A 19,362-nucleotide genomic window follows, 5' to 3' on the forward strand; every position below is an offset into this window, starting at 1 on the left:
TCTTCTCACCTGTACAACGGGGTTCCAATCCCTGATCTCTCTCCTACTTAGGCTACGAGCCCCATGAGGGACAGGGATTTTGTCCGACCTGATTATCTTGTACCTACCCCAGCGTTTAGAACAACAGTTGGCGCACAGCACTTAACAGATGTTGTTATTAGTATTATTAGCTGAGAAAGTTGGAAGGAGGCCTGGAAGAGAAAAGGAGGGGAAGGAAGTGGGAGAGACAGGAAGGGAGGGTCCAGGAAGCCGCGATCCCACCCACCTGCACTAGCTGGGGTAAATAATCCAGCAGCTCGGCGTCAGAGATGGAGTCAATCCACTGTACAGCCATCCGACGCACTTCTTGGTCTGGGAAACTGAGGAAAGGAACACAGGCATCCTGACCCCCCAGCCCCTGTGCGGCACAGGGCTGATGGACGTGGAGACGGGGGGCGTGAGAGCAGGCCGGGCTTCCCCTAGAATCCACCCAGCAGCCACTCATTTTTCCCTGGGATCCCAAGCTCTGTGGGCAATCCCTTCTCCAACCCACAGCAGAGAAGGTCTCTCCCCACGGCAGCCCCGCGCAGCCACCGAGCCCGGACCCCGGGCGGACGGTGCCCGCGACTGGCCCGAGGCCGGGGACGTTCCGGGGCCAAGCCGGCAGAACTTACGTGGCATGCAGGAGCCCCAGGGCATCCTGGTGGTTCATGTGGGTCCATTGTTTCAGCAGGGCGTAGATGTCGGGCAGACAGGCCCACTCCCAGCTGGGGGCGCTGGCTAGAACCAGGGGCAGGGAGCTCACCTCCGCATGGCAGTAGTAGCGTTTCTCCCACACCCGCTTCCGGTCCGCGTCCGTCAGCCTGTTCGGGACGGGGGTGGAGACAGTCGGGGAGGCTGGGTGGGCTAGAGAAGTTCTCCTTCTCATCACCCTCACCCCAGGCCATCACGGGTATAATTATTATTATTAATATTCTTGCTCCCACTGGCCATAATAAGAGTTGGGGGAAAAGAATAGACAGAAAAATCAATAATGTGGCCACCAGGAGGCAGCATGAGACTCCCCTCGTCCCCCTTCCCTCCCCGGCCCCCCCAACCTCTCCCCCATCCAAGGGGGAGCAGGTGGTCAGCTCTGGCTATTTAATGGACCAAGCAGCTAGTTGGACCATCTATTCGTCCTGGGGGAAATGGTGAGATCAGGTGGCCGATGAGGTAAGTGGGCCCTGTCCTGGCTAATGGAATGGGGGCCCGGGCAGAGAAGCCCATATGGACTTGGGGATTGAGCCGAGAGGATGAGGTCAACGGAGCCTACAGCTGTGACTAAGGTTTCAGGGTGCCCAGACGATCACCGCTCCCCCTGGCTCCCACCCCCGGACTCCTCTCCCCTGCCCCCAAAAGCTGCCAGACTGGTGTGACACCAGACCTTCCCGGTCCTAGGCAGTCCTGGAGGGATCCTGGGGCAGCTGTTGGGGCCAGGATGCAAGAAGGGTGGGGAAGGGGACCCCAACCAGCTGCCCCTGGAGGAGAGGTGGGGGTGGAGAGGGAATCAGATACATCTGTTTAGGCGATGGAAGGGGCTCTGGCTTAGTTGACTCCCCACTGGATCACCTGGGAACTGAGTCTGGGTTCTCTGGGCACGCAGATTAGGGAAGGAGGAAAGGCGGCCAACTCTAATCCAAGTTCCCATCTTCACTCCTCTGCCTACACCACGGCATGACGGGAGAGTCAGGCTCAACGTCTCCTTCCCGCTACCCCTTACCCCTCTCCTCCCAGCACCCCAAATTCCAGATCTCGCTGCCAACCACCGGGAGATGGGAGGAGCAGAACCCGAGCCCAAGAGCTGGGATGGAGGATGGTTGAGGCCTGCGGCGGCAGAGAGGGAGGGGAGGGCCAGGGTTGGCACCACGGCCAAACCCACGGCCAAATCCGGGGCAGCGAGTCAAGTGTCTGTGGGCCTCACCAGTACAGAGACTCCTTTTGCATGATGTCCCTGAGCTTGCGCTGGTCCTCCTCCCCCAGGCTGCCAAATTCGTAGCAGGGGCTGAATTCTGCCCCTTGGGGGCTGGTGAACTTCACGTCAAAGGTGGAGGTGGGAAAGTCAATCTGGAGAGCAAACGATTTGCATGAGAGAAGTCTATGGTCTGTGGCGGGCGGCCCGGCTCTCTTGGGACCTCCCGCTTCACCACTGCCTGCCTTGGTGACTACCGGCCACGAGTCTTCCGATACTCTCTGATCTCTTGACCTCGCAGCTCTATGACTTCTACCCGGGCCAAGAGTCCAGGGATGCTAAAGGCCACCTTGGTTCACCAACTGCTTCATAATAACCCACATACTTCTGCTTTCCTGATGTCCTGCCCTACCCTGAGTCCCTAGCTGTTCTCCTTTCTCCTTAGGCTGTTTGATCCATGTAGAACAGGGACTGTGTCTAACCTAAATGACCTGTACCTACCCCAGCGCTTAGAACAGACCTGAGCACATAGTAAAAGCTTAATAACAATAATAATAGTAGACTTAGACTTCTTTATGGCTTCAAGTCCCCCCTCTGAAGAACTGGAGGTGATGGAGCTGTGCACTTGGGAAAGCCCAGATCTTGGGGTGGAACAGTAGCAGAGCACGGACACTGCTAGGAGAGAGGGAAGCTAGTCCCAAGCAAAAGGAAAGAGAAGCTGAGAGGCAGCAGCGACTAAGGGAGGAGCTGGCTCCTGATAGAGCCAGCCACTCCCCTCTTCCTTTCCTCCCCAAGGCGGTCCACCCTTCCCAGCCAAGTTCCAGCCAACAAGTCGGCCTTCTCCCTCCCTTCCAGCAATTCCATCAATGAAAGGAAAGGGAAAGGGATGTCGGGGGTGGAGAGTGAAACAGGCGAAGAGGAAATGGAGCGGGGCAGGGAGAGGCTTGGTCAGCTCAGAGTAGGAAAAGAAATAGAGGCCGGAAGCCACCCCTGCTGAGGGTAGCTGATCAAGCACTTCTCCTTGCCTAATCCCAAGAGAGGAGGCAGGTTTATAGGACTGTCCTTACAAAGCCCTGGCTTGACTCCCTCAGGTCAGGCAGTCAGTCATTCAATCGTATTTACTGAGCACTTACTGTGTGCAAAGCACTGTACTAAGTGCTTGGGAGAGTGCAATATAACAATAAACAGACATTTCCTGCCCAAAATGAACTGTGTGACCTTGGGCAAGTCACTTCACTTCTCTGTGCTTCGGTTTCCTCAGGGAGGAAATTCTTCTCCCCTACTCCTACACTGGGAGCCCCATGTTGAGTAGGGACTGGGTCCGATTTAATTATCTTTGTATCTACTTCAGGGCTTGATATGTACAGTGCATGGCACTGAGTAAGTGCTAAACAAATATTATGATCATTATTATTTTCATTAACAACTCAGTGAAAGCAGCTGGCCTCAAACTAGGACAAAGACTATTTCCTTCAGATGGCTCTGGGGCAGCTCAATTTGGTCCTAGGTCACTGGCAGCACAATGGACCCCCAGGAGGCTGGGTTATTCCCAAGGTTGCTCCTGGTGTCCTGGCTCTCCTGGCCCTTTGTAGGCCTAGCCCAGGGTTTCCTGACCTGACCCAACCTCTAGGAGTGAGGAGCCAGGGGTCCATCCGGGAGGAGTGGTAGCCCACTGGCCTCAGCCCTGACCTCGCCATTGTTGTCAACACGTTGGGGAGGGTGGGATTGGGGAGGCCCCATGGATAGAGGGGTGGGAAGGGGTGCATACCTGCAGGATCACGCTATCTGGCTGGTGGAAGTTGGGGGCACTCCAGCGGGCACTGGGGTTGTCCTGGGTTGCCGGCCACAGGCCTAACAGCTTTCGACCACAGGTCAGGACCCTGCGAGGGATGGGGTGAGAGGGAGAGGGAGGCAAATCGCCACTCGGTCCACTCCCACCATGACGGGCCAAGGAACGACCCCACTACCTCACCAGCCCGGGTGTGCTCTGCCCACCCCCCCGACATCCCCTCCCCAGACCTGCCCACTCACTGCCTGAAGTTGAAGAGCGGGGTGGTGACCCAGCCCAGGGCCTCAGGGACTCGGCGCTGCTTGTTGGCCTCAGATGAGCTGCCAGGGGGCGGGATGGGCACGGCATAGAGGGTGGCGCTCAGCAGCGTCTCCCGGGGCAGCCTGTTCACCTGAATCGGGAAGCAGATTCTAGAGAAACAAAAATCTGAGTCAGAAGCCATCATCCCGGTCTGAGCAGATGCCTCATTTTCCAGGATACGTCCCTTGTTTCTGGGACCTCCACAGGAAGGGGAAGACTCATCCACTAGTTTTCATTTTTGGATCCCAGGGTAGGGGCAGAGGCCAGAGAAGTGGAAGGGGGCTTTCCAAACTGTTTAGGAGTCCCCTGGAAGAATCAGGGCAGAGGCCAAAGAGGGAGGCAAAGCTCTAACCCTAATTCTACAAGCCACAACATGACCAGCTTTCACCTAACCCTCTCCTCCAAATGTCCGCTCGGCTCAGCGAGTCATGCCAGAGCTAGGAAGACCCAGTGCCCCGTTTTGGGAAGACAGGCTGCTTTTCTTAGGACTTGGTTCCCAGAAGTTTCAGTCTCCGAGGAGACCCCCAGGTCCCGACGTTCTGCCTCCCAGACCCTAGCCCCCGCAACCTCACCTCATCTGACAGGGGCCACGCCTTTGAGAGTAGACCCTCCACCCAGCTGGCGAAGCCCTCCTGGCGAGAGGCAAACTCCATGCCCAGAACGGGCTCCGCTCTGCTACTCCAGAGGGTGCCGGCAGCTCCACCACCCATCTCCTCCACTCCCTACCCTGACTCTGGGGCCGGGTGGGGGGCCCAGGTTCGGCTATAATTAGTATTCTTCCCCCCACTCCCCGCCCCCCAGGGCACGTATCAGGCCAGGGCTTGTCTGGGATCAGAAGAACCAGGCTGCCAGCCCTATTTTAAGAGCAGATTGATCCTTGGAGGCAGCTGGCAGTGGGGCCAGCTGACCACCGACCAAAAAAGAGAGTAGAGCTGGCTCCACCCTGTCTCCTCCTCCTCTTGCCCCTCCTTTTCTAACTTCCGGGACTGGTGAAGAGGGGGACGGGAGGGAGGAGGGTTCTTGTCTCTGCCCACCTCAGACCCAGATGATCTTTCCACTCAAATCAGCCCCTCAGGCTCCTGATCCAGAACTCCATGGCGGGGACTTCTCTGGCCCCTGAGCTTCAGGGTCACTCCTTGTGGGCAGGAAACAACCCTCTTATATTGAACTCTCCCAATCGCTTAGTCCAGTGCTTTGCACACACCAAGTGCTCGATAAATACAATTGATTTGATTTATTAATCGGATCACCACCCCAAGGCCCAAGACACGAGGCACCATTTGGTCACTCAGGGTTCAAAGATCAACCACCGGATGAAAGAAACTCTAACCTTTCCTGCTAGACACTCACAGCGCAGATGATGATGATAATGGTATCTATTAAGCACTTACTAAGTTCATTCATTCAATAGTATTTATCGAGCGCTTACTATGTGCAGAGCACTGTACTAAGCGCTTGGGATGAACAAGTCGGCAACAGATAGAGACAGTCCCTGCCGTTTGACGGGCTTACAGTCTAATCGGGGGAGACGGACAGACAAGAACAATGGCAATAAACAGCGTCAAGGGGAAGAACAAGCACTGTTCTAAGCGCTGGGGTAGATGACAGGTAATCAGGTTGTCCCACATGGGGCTCACAGTCTCAATCCCTATTTTACAGATGAGGTAACTGAGGCACAGAGAAGTTAAGTGGCTTGCCCAAAGTCACCCAGCAGACAAGCGGCAGAGCCGGGATCAGAACCCATGACCTCCGACTCCCAAGCCAGTGCTCTTTCCACTAAGCCACGCTGCAGATGAATGCAAGATGCAAGCTAAGCATAAGGTTGGACTTATTCAAACCTATTGACCCAGTGCAGCAGTTCTTAAATGGGGCCTCTTTTATCTTAGGAAACCCTACATAATAAAGAGGTCAAGAAGGTCCCGAAGGAACCTGGACTAGTGGATAGAGTACAGGCCTGGGAATCAGAAAAACCAGGGTTTCAGTCTCAGGTCTGCCACCTGTCTGCTCTGTGACCTTGGGCAAGTTACTTAACTTCTCTGTGCCTCAGTTACCTCATTTGTAAAATGGGGATTAAGATTGTGAGCCCCACGTGGGACAGGGACCGTGTCCAACCTGCTTACCTGGTATCTACCGCAGCGCTTAGAACAGAGCCTGGCACAGAGTAAGTGCTTAACAAAAACCATAAAATAAAAGGCTGCACCAACAAACCACCCCCTAACCACCCCCACCCCACTCAAATGAGTTCGGTTTCAGGCCCAAGGATCCCAAAGCTCCCAAGTCTCTTCTCAAGGGTGGGGAGTGGGGAAAGGTGCTCAGAGTGGGAACAGACCATTTTTGCTTTTAGTCACATCCTTCATTAGTAAACTGGCAGCTCCTTGAGGGCAGGGGCCAGCTCTTCTATGGAACTCAAGCAACTCTCCAGGGCTCTGCCACCCAAGAGGACACCTGTTCAACACCCAGGCTTCCTGAAAAAAGCGTGATCTCATGGAAAGAGCACAGGCCTGGGAGTCAGAGGACCTGGGTTCTAACCCCAGCTCCGCCACTGGTCTGCTGTGTGACTTTGGGCAAGTCACTTCATTTCTCTGTGCCTCGGTTCCCTCATCTGTTAAACAGGGATTAAATCCAACTCCCTCTTTTTTAGACTGCAATGACCCCATATGAGACAGGGACTGTGTCCAACCTGATTATCTCGTATCCACCCCAGTGCTTAGAACTGTGCTTGGCACATAGTAAGCACTCACCAAGAACAATAATATTATTCCTGAGGCAGAAGCAGAGGAGGATGAGAAACAGATAGAAGGGCCAGGGAAGGAAGGTCCAATTGGAAACACCCCCTCCAACCACACTTCTTCAATTAATCTCCCAGCATCCTAAACCACGTTATCCCTTCAGTCAATCCTAGCCCTAGCAAACTTCTCTATACTCAGCTTAGCACTCAGGTATAGATAGGTACTCAGGAGAAGCAGTGTGGCCTAGTAGCAAGAGCACAGGTCTGGGATTCAGAGGGCCTGGGCTCTAATCCCAGCTCAAACCACTTACTTGTTATGTGACCTTGAGTAAGTCAGTTAACTTCTCTGTGCCTCAGTTCCCTCATCTGCAAACTGGGGACTCAATACCTGTTCTCCCTCCTACATACACTGTGAGCCCCATCTGGGACTTGATCATCTTGTATCTACCCCAGTTCTTGGTACAGTGCTTGGCACACAGTAAGCATTTAAATTCCATAATTATCATTATTATTATCTCGACCACGCCAGTGTCGATATTTTTATGTCAATCTTCGGCCGCCGTTAGTGAGTCCATTCCTCATGGGCAGGGAATGTGTGGCTTTATTCCTTCCGATCGCCTAGTACAGTGCACGGCACCCAAAGGACAATCGATGAATGCCGCTACTCCGACCTATTTCCAGGTCAGATTGCACTGGAAAAGCCTCTCCCACCCTCCTCCACCCATCATGAATCCACCTGGGATAAGTCCTACTTCCAGAGCATCAGCCCCAAGGATGTTGGGTTGGGAGGTGGGGATGGAGACGAGGGAATGTGGGAGGGTCTTACTGTTGGTCCCAGACAATGAGGTGGAAGAGGTATTTGTAAACATGCGCCTTGCGGGTCTGCAGGGGGCGGCACAACTCCTTGCCACCATGGCTGAGGGAGCAGGAGAGGTAGAAGTCTTCATAGCTGCAAAGGGAAATAGGGTGGTGAAAGAGGGGCAGGGCCCACCCCCTCCACTCTGCCGGGCAGCCGCCCCTCGCCCCAGCAGGGCTCATCTTCCCCAGGACGGCTAGAGGCCCCTGCTGCTCAGCTTCCGCTGGAATTTCTCTTTGGCCTCATCCAGTATCCCAACCAAGAACTCAATGCCAAGGAGCTCATGTCCAGGGGATCCCTGAGTTGGGATGGAGTCAGAAAATGGTGGGCCTGGGACACATGTGCATCTCTGATCTCTCAGGGGGCGGGATGGGTGTGTGTGTGTGTATGTGTTTTGGGTGGGCCTGCCTCCTTGTGTCTCTAGGGCCCCGTGGACAGTCAGCTATGTGCTAGTGGAGGCCTGCTGCCTCACTGGGTCTGTGTCATTGTGGGTCTCTACCGGTGTGCTTCTTTATATACATGTGAATATGTGTGTATGGTGTAGGGGGGCAGGTTGGGAGATAGAGAGTGGGGTGTGTGCCCTCAGGTGGGCCTCACAGGGTACAGAAATCATTTATTGATTTTGACCACTCTACTTTAACACCACCAACTAGACTCAGCCCCCTACCCCATCGCCCTTTTCCCAAGGTAGGACCATGGTCTTCACACAAATGCTACTATCATGACGACTACTAATACTGCTATGACAACAACAGTCCCCTCCTTCCTGGGAGCTGGGGTTGCCTGTGCCCACTCCTTCCCATCAGAACTGCACCTGGGATGGCACGGGGTGGAGGAAGAACAAGAATCCCACCCCCACTGCAAAGGGGCTCGACTGTTCCCTCTTCATTCCTCTCAAGCCTCGGAGAAGAATCTGGGCTTGGGCTCCCACCCTGGGCCCCAGGGTGGCTGGAGCCGGGGGACGGGGAAGGAGAGGCATCGCCTGTCTCGGTGATCACGGCCCACCGGCCTCCACACGTTCGGCCCACGCCCTCAGCCCCCACATCCCCCCCCCTGCTCTGCCCCTTTCCCTCCTCCGAGGTTGGCCGTGCTTCTGTCCTCTCGCTGCCCCAACCAGGTGGTGTCCCCCAAAGAGGGGGGACGGGGGGAGGAAGCGGGCCCTCAGCAGCCGCCAGAGCGACATATGCTGCCGTGAATGCCAGCACACGGGGGTCCCCGCGGCCCTCCGGCCACACGGGCAGGGGCCTAGCGACGGCAGAGGTCAGGGGAGGCCTGGGTTTCCCAGGCTGCTTCCTTTGTTCCCCATCAATCGCCCGGAGGAATACATTAAGGGTCTAACAAAGAAAGAGGGGTCCCCTGAGGGGGGGAAGGGGAGGGAGGGAAGGATGGGGGTGGGGCTGCTGCCTGTGCCCCTCCGCCCCCTGCCCTGCCCCTCCTCCCCAGCTCTGGCTCCCAGTGTGTGGGAGGGGATGGGCTGCCATCAAAGGTTCCCGAGGACAGAGCCTTCCCTGCTTGCCTCTTTCCCAGCCCGGAGCCTCACACAGGCCTAAACCGGGACAAAGGGCCACCCCCTCCCCGGTCCTCCCTCTGTTCTCCGGGGCCCCATTGTCCCTCCATCCTGCGGGCTGGAAGCGCCAACCATTGGCGGGGGCAGACGCTCAATCTGGGAACTGACCATCTGTTGCCAAGGCCAGCGGGAGGGGCCGGCAGGAGGGAAGGGGGCTGGAGCCGGGATTCCTTTGCAGTCCAATACTGGGGGTTTCCTTAGGATGCCTGTCTCCCTCCACTCCAGCCAACCCGGCCCTTTCCTTTCCCGCTGGGCCCTCCATTCAGCTCTTCTCTCGGGTGCTGGCCCACCCCGCAACATGACCCAGACCACTGATGAGCTCAGGGGGCCTGGGCCCAAATTCAGACCCCTAATGAGCACAGGGGGTCTGGTCCCAAAGCTCATCAACACGGGGAAGGAAAGGGAGAAGCAGGGGAAGACCCTGGCCCCATCAGTGTCCAAGCCACACCTCCTTCCCTGAAACTGCTCTTCTAGAAACAGAGCCTGGGCGTGGGGTCGGGGAGAGCGCCAAGGTGCAGAGGCCAGGATGAGGAGGCCCAGATACGGGGGCCTGGGGAGGAGGACTGGGTGCAGAGGGCAGGGTACAGAAGCCAGCACACGAAGGGCGTGGGCATGGTTTTCCTAGCAGCTCCTGCCCTCTCACTTCTCTCCCAGCAGCAGGGTGGCACTGCCCCAGGAGGGCACGGCCATTTAAGAGAAAAAGCGGCAGGGCAAGAATGGATGCCGGGGACTCACCTGGTGGCCCAGGTGATGGGAATGCGATGGGCAGCATAGACTGTGAAGGACAGGGGCCTGGGGAGGAAGCAGGCCTCTTGCACCAGGGCGTGTTTCCGACTGTCGTGCGCCGTGGTCTGGAAGTCGGCGTTGAACGTGTTGCAGTACAGCTCCACCAGCTCCAGGATGGCGGCAGTCAGGGACTCCACCACCTTCTCTGTGAGGGAAGTGACCGGTGAGAGCCAACCCACCCGCTGCAGGCTGTCCTCACTGCCCAGATCGCCATCCTACCTGCAGGGGCAGCGGGAGATGGGACAGGTCAAAGAGAGGCAGTGTGATCTAGTGAATAGAGCATGGGCCTGGAAGTAAGATGACAGCTTAGACAGGGAAGGCTTCCTGAAGGAGCTTAAGATAAACCGGATAGGGAGCTGATGAAAATCAGGTCACGGGCCCAAAAACCAGTCTTCCTATCTTGGGAGTGGGGAGAAATTCTGAGTGTGTCAGCTGCATTAATAGTAATAATAACAACAACAATGGTGTTTGTTAAGCGCTCACTATGTGTCAAGCACTGTTCTAAACACTGGGGTAGATACCAGTTAATCAGTCCCTGTCCCACATAGGGCTCCTAGTCTAAGTAGTAATCCCCATTTTAGGGATGAGAAAACTGAGGCACAGAGAAGTTAAGTGACTTGCTCAAGGTCCTAGAGCAAACAACTGGAAGAGCCAGGATTAGAGTCCTCTAACAGCCCATGCTCTTTCTATTAAGCCACACTTCCTCTCTGGCTGCAAGCTCACACTTGTGTCCTCTCAAGTCCAGTGAGAGAGAGAGAGAGGGAGGAGAGGGAAGCCAATTGGCAAGGAGCCCTGACCTTCACCTCATAGGGACAACACAGGTGGAACTAATGCAAAATAGCATCTCATGGATCAAAAATGCGCTTCAGCTGTGCTGAAGCACAGGCCCAATTTCTCTCTGTCCCCTTCTCCTCAGCTGGAACCCAGCCCCCCACAAACTTTTGAGAAGCACCAGGGAAGGACAATAACCGGAGCAGGCTATCTCCCACTCCAGCCATGGGACAGAAGGAAGTTCACATGACCACACAAACTGCAGACTGGCCCTTTACCTCGGTTCTCCCTCACGGTCAGGCCACTCAAATCCTGTTGTGGGAAAAAAAAAAAGCAACGTTAGCATCAAGGTCTCCCCACTTCCCATAGAGCCCTGCCCGGGTGAGGCCGACAGTGTCCAGCTGCTCGGGTGTGGAAGGGTGGTGGGTGCTTGAGGACTGCAGAAGGGTGGGAGGGCAATGACCGAATATTGATGGATGAGCTGGGCAACCAATGGGAAACGGGGACCTATTTCTTCGCTGGAAGCATCTTCAAGGCCAAAGCCCTGGACTAAAGGGAATGGGATGTCTAATCACCGTGGCTCCCTCAAAAGGGGTGACCGATCCATTTGTAAACGCCCATAGAGAACCGGGCACTTTGATCAGAAGATGACTGGACCCTGTCTCTGCTAAGCAGGGGACAATGTAAGAATGCACAGCAGGGCAGAGAAAGGGTAAAAATGGCTAATGGACAAGACAGGGAAATTCAGACCAAATCTGGCCACCTGCTTGGAGATCCTTCCCCGATCTTGTCCCCCCAGAGGCTGCTGCTGCTTCATCACCACTTGGGCAGGAGGGATTCTCACAGGGAGGAGGGGAGGTCAGGGGGTGGGGGGAAAAAGCTCCTGGCCCACCCTTTAGGAAAGAAAGACAATGACTTCTTGGAAGGGAAGAGGGACGCGATGCTAAAAAAGGGATGATCCCGAGAGACGGAAGCCCCAGTCCCCGGCTGCCATTGGCCATGTGCCCGCTCACCTTCTGGATTTGGGGCTGCAGGCGGGAGGGGCATGGTGGCAGCTGGTTGAGGGCACTGGTGATCTCTGGGGATTCCACGGCTGCCAAGGCATTGCAGATGGCCATTACGGATTGGACCACCCGCTCGGCCTTTGGTGAGAAGTCTCCCTGAAAAAGGCATCACGGTGTGGCAGGAAGACCAGGCTCCCCTCAAAGGCCTACAGGGACGGCATCAGAGACTATGGGGTGGGGCCAGCCCACCGTTGGGTGGGGGGGTGGCATAGTTTTCACAAGCCATTTCCCAGCAAGACTTGCACCAGCCTCACCCGCATTTCCAGTTGCCCCTCAAGGCTTCTTGCCAGTCAGCCATCAGCTCTTCCCTCCCTCTCTCGCTGAACTTGAGAGGACACAAGTGTGAGCCTGCGGTTGACACTCAGAATTTCTCCCCAGGCCCAAGACAGGCAGATTAGGATTTAGGCCCACTGCCTGATTTTCATCAGCCCTCGACTAGGTTTGTTTAATACTCCTCCAGGAAGTCTTCCCTGTCTAAACTCTCATCTCAGCTGTGTGACTGTGGGCACACATTGTCAGCTGTGTGACTGTGGGCAAGTCACTTAACTTCTCTGTGCCTCAGTGACCTCATCTGTAAAATGGGGATTAACTGTGAGCCTCACGTGGGACAACCTGATTACCCTGTATCTCCCCCAGCGCTTAGAACAGTGCTCTGCACATAGTAAGCGCTTAGTAAATACCAACATTATTATCTCCCCTCCCTACTTGCTCCCTTTATTCATCCCTCCTCCCAGCCCCACAACTTACATACATATCTGTAATTTATTTATTTATATTAATTTCTGTTTCCCTCTCTAGACTATAAGCCCATTGTGTGCGAGGAATACATCTCTTGATTATATTGTACTCGCCCAAGTGCTTAGTACAGTGCTCTGCACGCAGTAAGAGCTCAATTGATAAGATTAAATGAATGAACGAATTATCCCTTCCTTCTCTCCTATGAAGTTGGGTCTGTATCCCTTAAGCACTTTGATACTCACTCCGCCCTCAGCCCCCCAGCAACTACATATCTATACTTATACTCTGCTGCTTACCCTCTCAGTAATTTTTTTTATTTTGCCCCCTTACTGTCCTCTCTGCCTCCTGTCTCTTCCCCAATCCAGTCCAGACTTCACTCGGTTACTCTGATCATTTTTGTAAAAAAAACAAAAACAAAACACCACAAAAAAAAACAGTCAGCCCACATCTCCTTACTCCTCAAGAATCTCCCCTAGTTGCCCATCCACCTCTGCATCAAACAGAACCTCCTTACTATCGGCTTTAAAGGCCTCAATCCTCATCCTCTCCTACCTTACCTCACTGATTTCCCAGTACAGCCCAGTCTGCACACCTATCTCCTCTAGCACAAGCATGCTCACTGTGCCTCCATGTCAACCATCACTGACCCTTTTTTCAAGTCTTCCCTCTGATCTGGAACTCCTTCCCACTCCATTTTTGCCAGACTCTCATTCATTCAATCATATTTATTGAGCACTTACTGTGTGCACAGCATTTATTCCCTACCGACAACAAGCTTACAGTTAAAGACACATCTCCCCCAAGAGGACCTCCCTGATTAAGCTTCCCTGATTCCTCTTTTCTCCAACTCCCTCTCCCTTCGTGGTCACCTATGCCCTTGGAACTATACCCTTCGCTTCAGTGCCCCACATCCTACCTCTGGCCTGGAACGCCCTACCTCCTCAAATCTGCCAAAGCATCACTCTTCCCTGCTTTAAAGCTCTACTGAAGGCACATCTCCTCCAAGAGGGCTTCCCAGGCTAAGCCCCGCTTTTCCTTAGCTCCCCTTCCCTTCTGCGTCACCACGACTCACTCCCTTTGCTTTTCCCTGCTCTCCCTGCCCCACAGCACTTATGTATAGATGTATACTTCTATAATTCTACTTATTTATACTGATGCCTATTTACATGTATTGATGTCTGTCTACCCTCATCCCTATCCCCCCCAGACTGTAAGCCCACTGTGGGCAGGGATTGTCTCTCATTACTGCTGTATTGTACTTTTCAAGCACACAGTAAGCACTCAATAAATATGACTGAATGAATGAATACCCTGTGAACATCTGATATTCACCCCACTCTCAGACCCACAGCACTTATTTACATAACCACAATTTATGTAAGCTCCTTGTGCGCAGGGAACATGTCTACCAACTCTCTTGTATTGTATTCTTCCAAGTGACTAGTATAGTGCTCTGCACACAGTAAGCACTTCAAAAATACCATTTATTGACTGACTGATTCCCCCACTATTCTGTAGGCTCCTACAAGATCATGTCTACAGATTCTACTGTCCTTCCCCAAGTGCTCAATACAGCGCTCTGTACACAGTAAGCACTCAATAAATAACTCTGTTTGGCCAGGGCACAAGCCGGTGCTTGTTTTCATAGGTGCTAGGGCTAAGGTTCAAGGCAGTCCCCCTGCAACTCGGTCCCCAGCACCTGAATTGGAATGCCCCCCATCCCCAGCATCCGACAGGCCGGGGAGGATCTGATATCTCCAGGATCGGGGAAGTCTGTCAACCACTGGCCACCCTGTTGGTCACGCCAGCACATCCCAACAAAGCCATGACACCTTGCTGCTAGGAGGCTGACGACAGGGCAGAGGAGAAGATGAATACGGGTTGAGGGGAGGAGCATCAAAACCTTCAACCTAGCCTTGGCCCAATTCCTGGCCCAGAGCCCAATGGGGTCATGGGGAGGCCCTCCTCCCAGAGGGTTCCTGAACTAGTGGATCCCCTTTTTTATTTGTTAAGCACTTTTATTATTTGTCAGGCCCTTTGCTAAGCACTGGGATGGATATACAAGCTTCTTGGGTTGGACACAGTCCCTATCCCACCTGAGGTCCCCATTTAACAGATGACATAACTGAAGCACAGAGAAGTGAAGTGAGTTGCCCAAGGACCAGAACCCAGGTCCTTTCAACTCCCAGGCCAGCGGTCCTTAATGCCTTAGTTGATCCCAGCTACTTCTCTAGGGAGTAATAGTAGTTACGAGTATTTATTGAGCACCAAGTCTCCCAGTTCCAACCCCTGCTCACCTCAGACATCAGGAAGGCATCCACCTCATCATGGTAAGTGTTGAAGAGGAGACTCAGGGCCTGCCTGGGAAGGGATACGGAGAACTGAAGTAGGGAGTCCAATCCTGTGGACTGTAAGTTCGTTGTGGGCAGGCAACAGGTCTACCAACTGTTATTTTGTACTCTCCCAAGCGCTTAATACAGTGCTCTGCACGCAGTGGGCACTCCATAAAAATGATTCATCAATTGACTGACTGATCCGTGTCTTTCCAGGGGGCTCATCTTGGGGTGTGGTGGGCACACCAGGGATCCCAGGCTCTAGGTCTGTCTTGTACACGAGGAGAGAAAAAGGAACCTGGATGGCTTGCCACACTCAAAGTCTGAAGACCCCAGAACATGGTGGGACCTCAAGGGGTCATTTAGTTCAGACCCCAGCCTCCAACCAGGCAAAAAGAAGTCAATAAAGGAGACTCTCAGGGTTCAGCTGGAGAAAGAAGTAGGTAGCAGAAGTAAGGGAGAAAATCTTACAAACAGGGAATGCTCTCCAACACAGAGATATATCTGACAGTCAACACTCCCACAAGAGTTAAACTGACCTCAAATAATTTTTTTTAAATGGTATTTCTTAAGTGATTACTGTGTGTCAAGCACAGTTCTAAGCGCTGGAGTAAATACAAGTTAATCAGCCTGAATATAGTGTCTGTTCCATGTAGAGCTCATAGTCTGAGGAGGAGGAGGAACCAGTGCTGAGTCCTTAACAGATAAGGAAACTGAGGACCAGGGAGGTTAGGTGTTTTGACTAAAGTCACACAGCAGGCAAATAGTGGAACTGGGATTAAAATTCAGGTCCTCTGCTTCTTTCCACTAAGCTACACTGCTTCCTCTCCCCCATCCACCCCCACAAGCCCTTTCTAGTCTCCCTGACCCTCACCTGCTAATAGTCTGCTTCACGGGCCTTTCCTGGAGACGGACACAGTGGTTCAGGGTGGAGGGGCTCTGGTCATCATTTGCCTTGGGAAAGAGAGGATAGGACTTCAGTCAGGAAGAGAGGCCAGGCCCCTGCCCCCCATATCCCATTGTCCACCCTCACTCACCACCCAATCCCGGGCCGGGCCGCACCCCCCAACCCACCCCCACTCTCCCACCAGCTCACCGTCCTGGCCAGATCACTGCCCACTGCCTTGCGCCTCATCAGCTGCAACCGGATGTCAACGTCAAACTTCCGGCACTGCTGGATGTACTCGTGGCTACCTAGGGCTTCTTTGCTGGGAGAAGAGGTGACCAGACCCTGATCAACTGAGAGACTCATCCCCAAGCTCAAGGCCAAATGCCTTGCCAGCCTAGGGGAGGTGCCACCTAAATGCCCTCCCCACCTTGTTTTCAGGAGATGGAAGAACATTGCCCGGAGGGCCGGCGCAGCTCAGAGCTTTACGTGGACAGAGAAGACCCTTGATGGGTTGGGAGAAGAGGGACACATTGCCTCTTCATGGATCTCTACAGATGTGCCACAGCTGGAAGCGTGGGTGGGCCCCGACTTTGGCTGGCATACGTGCCATGGAGCGGGTGTTACCAGGAGAACCGGGTACCACCCAGGGAAGGCGAGGGAACCAAAGAAGACAATTCAGAGGGGAGAAGTTAAGAGTCACCTCCTGAGCCCAACAGACAGGGCAGGGGAGGCAGAGACCAGACCACCCAAGGACGCCTCTATGGGGGCTCAGGGCACTGATCACAAGGGAGCAGAGAACGGTGGTCCCTCTCCCTCCTCCAGCTCAGGCAAAACATGCCCCTTAGAGATTCCACCCAGTGGAAAATTGACAGTAGAAACCCCAGCCCTGGAACATCTGCTTACTATCGCTCTCTTAGTATGGCTCCCTTGACCTACTCCTCTCTTACTGCCCCCATTCCTCTCTGCAGAAATCTTCATCAGGGTTGGGAACGTTTCAGCCACCTGGTGAGAAACTAGGGCCCTCTCCTCACCCCTCTCTTTCCCCCCATGCTGGAGGCAGCAGGCCGGGGTTGGGAGGCCAGGGGGACGGCACGCAAGCAGGGAAGGAGAGGGAGTTCCAAGCCCACCACCCCCACCCAGCCCATGTAACAGGCCAGATCCAACAGCTGGGAAACAGAAGGCGGAAGGGGACTTCCTTCCTGTGCACAGCTGGAAACCTGTGCTCAGAGCAGTGGGAGGAGAACGAGGCAGAGAGACGGGAGGCTGGGTAAAGGGCCAGGCCAATCAGGAGTCCTTTTTGCCCTGGGGGACCCAGAAGCTCTGTCCCAGTGGGATCTCCACCTCCCACCTGGGGTGGGGGCTCAAGTCACTTGGGAGCCAACTAGAGTCAGAGTGGGCAGAGCTGGGAGTTGCCGCTGACACCACAGGAAGGAAGAAGGAGGGGGAAGGCGGAGGCAGGAAACCCCAGCCTTTGCCTCTCGGAGGCTGGCCCTAACATCCTCCCAGCCCCCGTCCTGAACATATATACACACACACTCATACATACACAAGCACACACATACACATACGCATTCTTATCTCAGTTTGGCAAATATCCTGAATGGTGTTGACAGAAGTGTCTGCAGCTTCTAGGCTCTGTTTACCCCTTCTGGCCCTCCTCCTGGGGGCCTGAACCCTTCTCTTCCCTTTCTCTCACCTGAGGCTGAGGACTTCTCTAATGAGGGAGGAAGAAAGGGAGGGTGGCTGCCTAGCCTGCCATTCCTTCAGAGCCTCCTTCAAACCTCTCAACCCAAATCCAGCACCTCACCAGTCTTCACTCTTTGCCCTCTCTGGGCCAGCACTGACCGGTAAAAGGAAGGGCAGGTTCCCAGGATTATGCCCGGCAGCCCAGAGGCAAAACTGGCAGCGTGCCCCACTCGAGAAAAAGCCAATCACACCCCCACCCTGTATTCCTCTGGCCCCTTTGAGCTGAAAAAGCTCAAAAGCCGAAGACCTTTACTGTCTTCGCTGAAGAAGGGGAAACTGAGGCCCAGAGACAGCAATGCCAGCAACAGCTCAGGTGTCCAGATCCCCCATCCATGAGCCCTAGCAAGCTGATCTACAATAGTATAACTGTTAGATAGTGTTGTGTTTACCGTACAGTTATTTATTCTTTTGTCAGAGCTGCTTGACATCAAAACCTTCAATCAGAGCTCTCATTAAAAGCTGGCAAGGGAATTGCAGAAACGGAAAGGGGGGATACCATACTTCCAATAATATGTAAAGATGCTGATTACCTATGTTTCCCAGAAGTTATTGGAGTTTTCTGGATGGAGTTTCCTTTCACTACTAGGGATGCAACTTCAACTCAGTTCTGGAGTAGAGGCAAGCCTTTATAATGACCTAAAATCCTCTAACTCCTATTTCACTAGGGCTCTGCTTCCCCTGCAGCGAACCAAGCTTACCACATGGTAAGAAATCTATTTATTACCTACACAGTACTTAGTGGAAAGTAGGCAATAAAAATACTGGTTTGCAGTTAATTTTTGGTTTTGTGGTTTAAATTTTTTCTGTACATATCTTTCATTTACATATTATAAATTATTTATTTATATCAATGTCTGTTTCTGCCTCTAGATCATAAGCTCATTGTGGGCAGGGAACATGAAGCAAAAACTCCTCACTATTGGCTTCAAAGCTTTCCATCACCTTGCCCCCTCCTACCTCACCTCCCTTCTCTCTTTCTACAGCCTACCCCGTACACTCCACTCCTTTGCCGCTAACTTCCTCAATGTGCCTCATTCTCGCCCGTCCCGCTGTCGATCCCTGGCCCACATCCTACCACTGACCTGGAATACTCTCCTTCCTCACATCCACCAAACTTTCTTACCCTCTTGCCAGACTGAGCCCTCCCTTTCCCTCTGCTCCTCCTCCCCTCCCCATTGCCCCTACTCTCTCCCTCTGCTCTTCCCCTTTCCCGTCCGCACAGCACTTGCGTATATTTGTGTATATTATTTGTCTATTCTTTTAATGATGTCTGTATATCTATGATTCTATTTATCTATTTTGATGGTATTGATGCCTGTCTACTTGTTTTGTTTTGCTGTCTGTCTCCCCCTTTTAGACTGTGAGCCTGTTGTCGGGCAGGGATTGTCTCTACCTGTTGCTGAATTGTACATTCCAAGCGCTTAGTACAGTGCTCTGCATACAGTAAACGCTCAATAAATACGATTGAATGAATGATTACCCAACTTCCCTGCTCCCCGTGCCTGTGACCGACCCCAGACTCCAGAGTCAGAGTACCCAGGGCAGTGATCCTGCTAATCTCCTGCCACCTCTGACCAGAGAGAGGAGTGAGCAAAGCCCTGCTACCTCCTCTCCCTCCCAGCTTTACACCACTCCCATCTCCCTGGCCAGGAGACCCAAGGCTCCTATAGAAGCCAGGAATGGAGTTGCTTCCCTGGACCCTGATCGGTTTTTCCAGGGAGGCTACTGCTGTTGCTGCCTCCGTGGCACGACCATGACGGAGAGAAGTGGATGACAGTACCGTCCCGGCCAGCAGCCCAGAGAGGGTGGGGGAATGACCTCACCCCCTGGCACAGCGTGTCCACTGTTGCCAACCCAAATCCAACCCT

At 53.8% G+C, this 19,362-nt stretch overlaps 1 protein-coding gene across 2 annotated transcripts in view; it reads right to left on the minus strand.

The window, feature by feature from the left end:
* The window catches only part of PIK3C2B (phosphatidylinositol-4-phosphate 3-kinase catalytic subunit type 2 beta), a 62,210-nt gene that overhangs the window by 15,195 nt on the left and 27,653 nt on the right, over window positions 1–19,362 (minus strand). For both annotated transcript variants that reach the window (XM_029069058.2, XM_029069059.1), the window contains 12 exons: window positions 15,956–16,067; window positions 15,734–15,813; window positions 14,824–14,887; window positions 11,738–11,884; window positions 11,003–11,036; window positions 9,903–10,098; window positions 7,571–7,693; window positions 3,959–4,126; window positions 3,696–3,807; window positions 1,940–2,082; window positions 654–842; window positions 266–359 (listed from right to left, as the gene is read on the minus strand). In XM_029069058.2, the coding sequence (XP_028924891.1) occupies window positions 266–359; window positions 654–842; window positions 1,940–2,082; window positions 3,696–3,807; window positions 3,959–4,126; window positions 7,571–7,693; window positions 9,903–10,098; window positions 11,003–11,036; window positions 11,738–11,884; window positions 14,824–14,887; window positions 15,734–15,813; window positions 15,956–16,067 (1,462 nt within the window). The remainder of the gene's footprint in view (window positions 1–265; window positions 360–653; window positions 843–1,939; window positions 2,083–3,695; window positions 3,808–3,958; window positions 4,127–7,570; window positions 7,694–9,902; window positions 10,099–11,002; window positions 11,037–11,737; window positions 11,885–14,823; window positions 14,888–15,733; window positions 15,814–15,955; window positions 16,068–19,362) is intronic.

Source organism: Ornithorhynchus anatinus, chromosome 7, assembly GCF_004115215.2.
Source record: "Ornithorhynchus anatinus isolate Pmale09 chromosome 7, mOrnAna1.pri.v4, whole genome shotgun sequence".
NCBI classification, from domain to species: Eukaryota; Metazoa; Chordata; class Mammalia; order Monotremata; family Ornithorhynchidae; genus Ornithorhynchus; species Ornithorhynchus anatinus.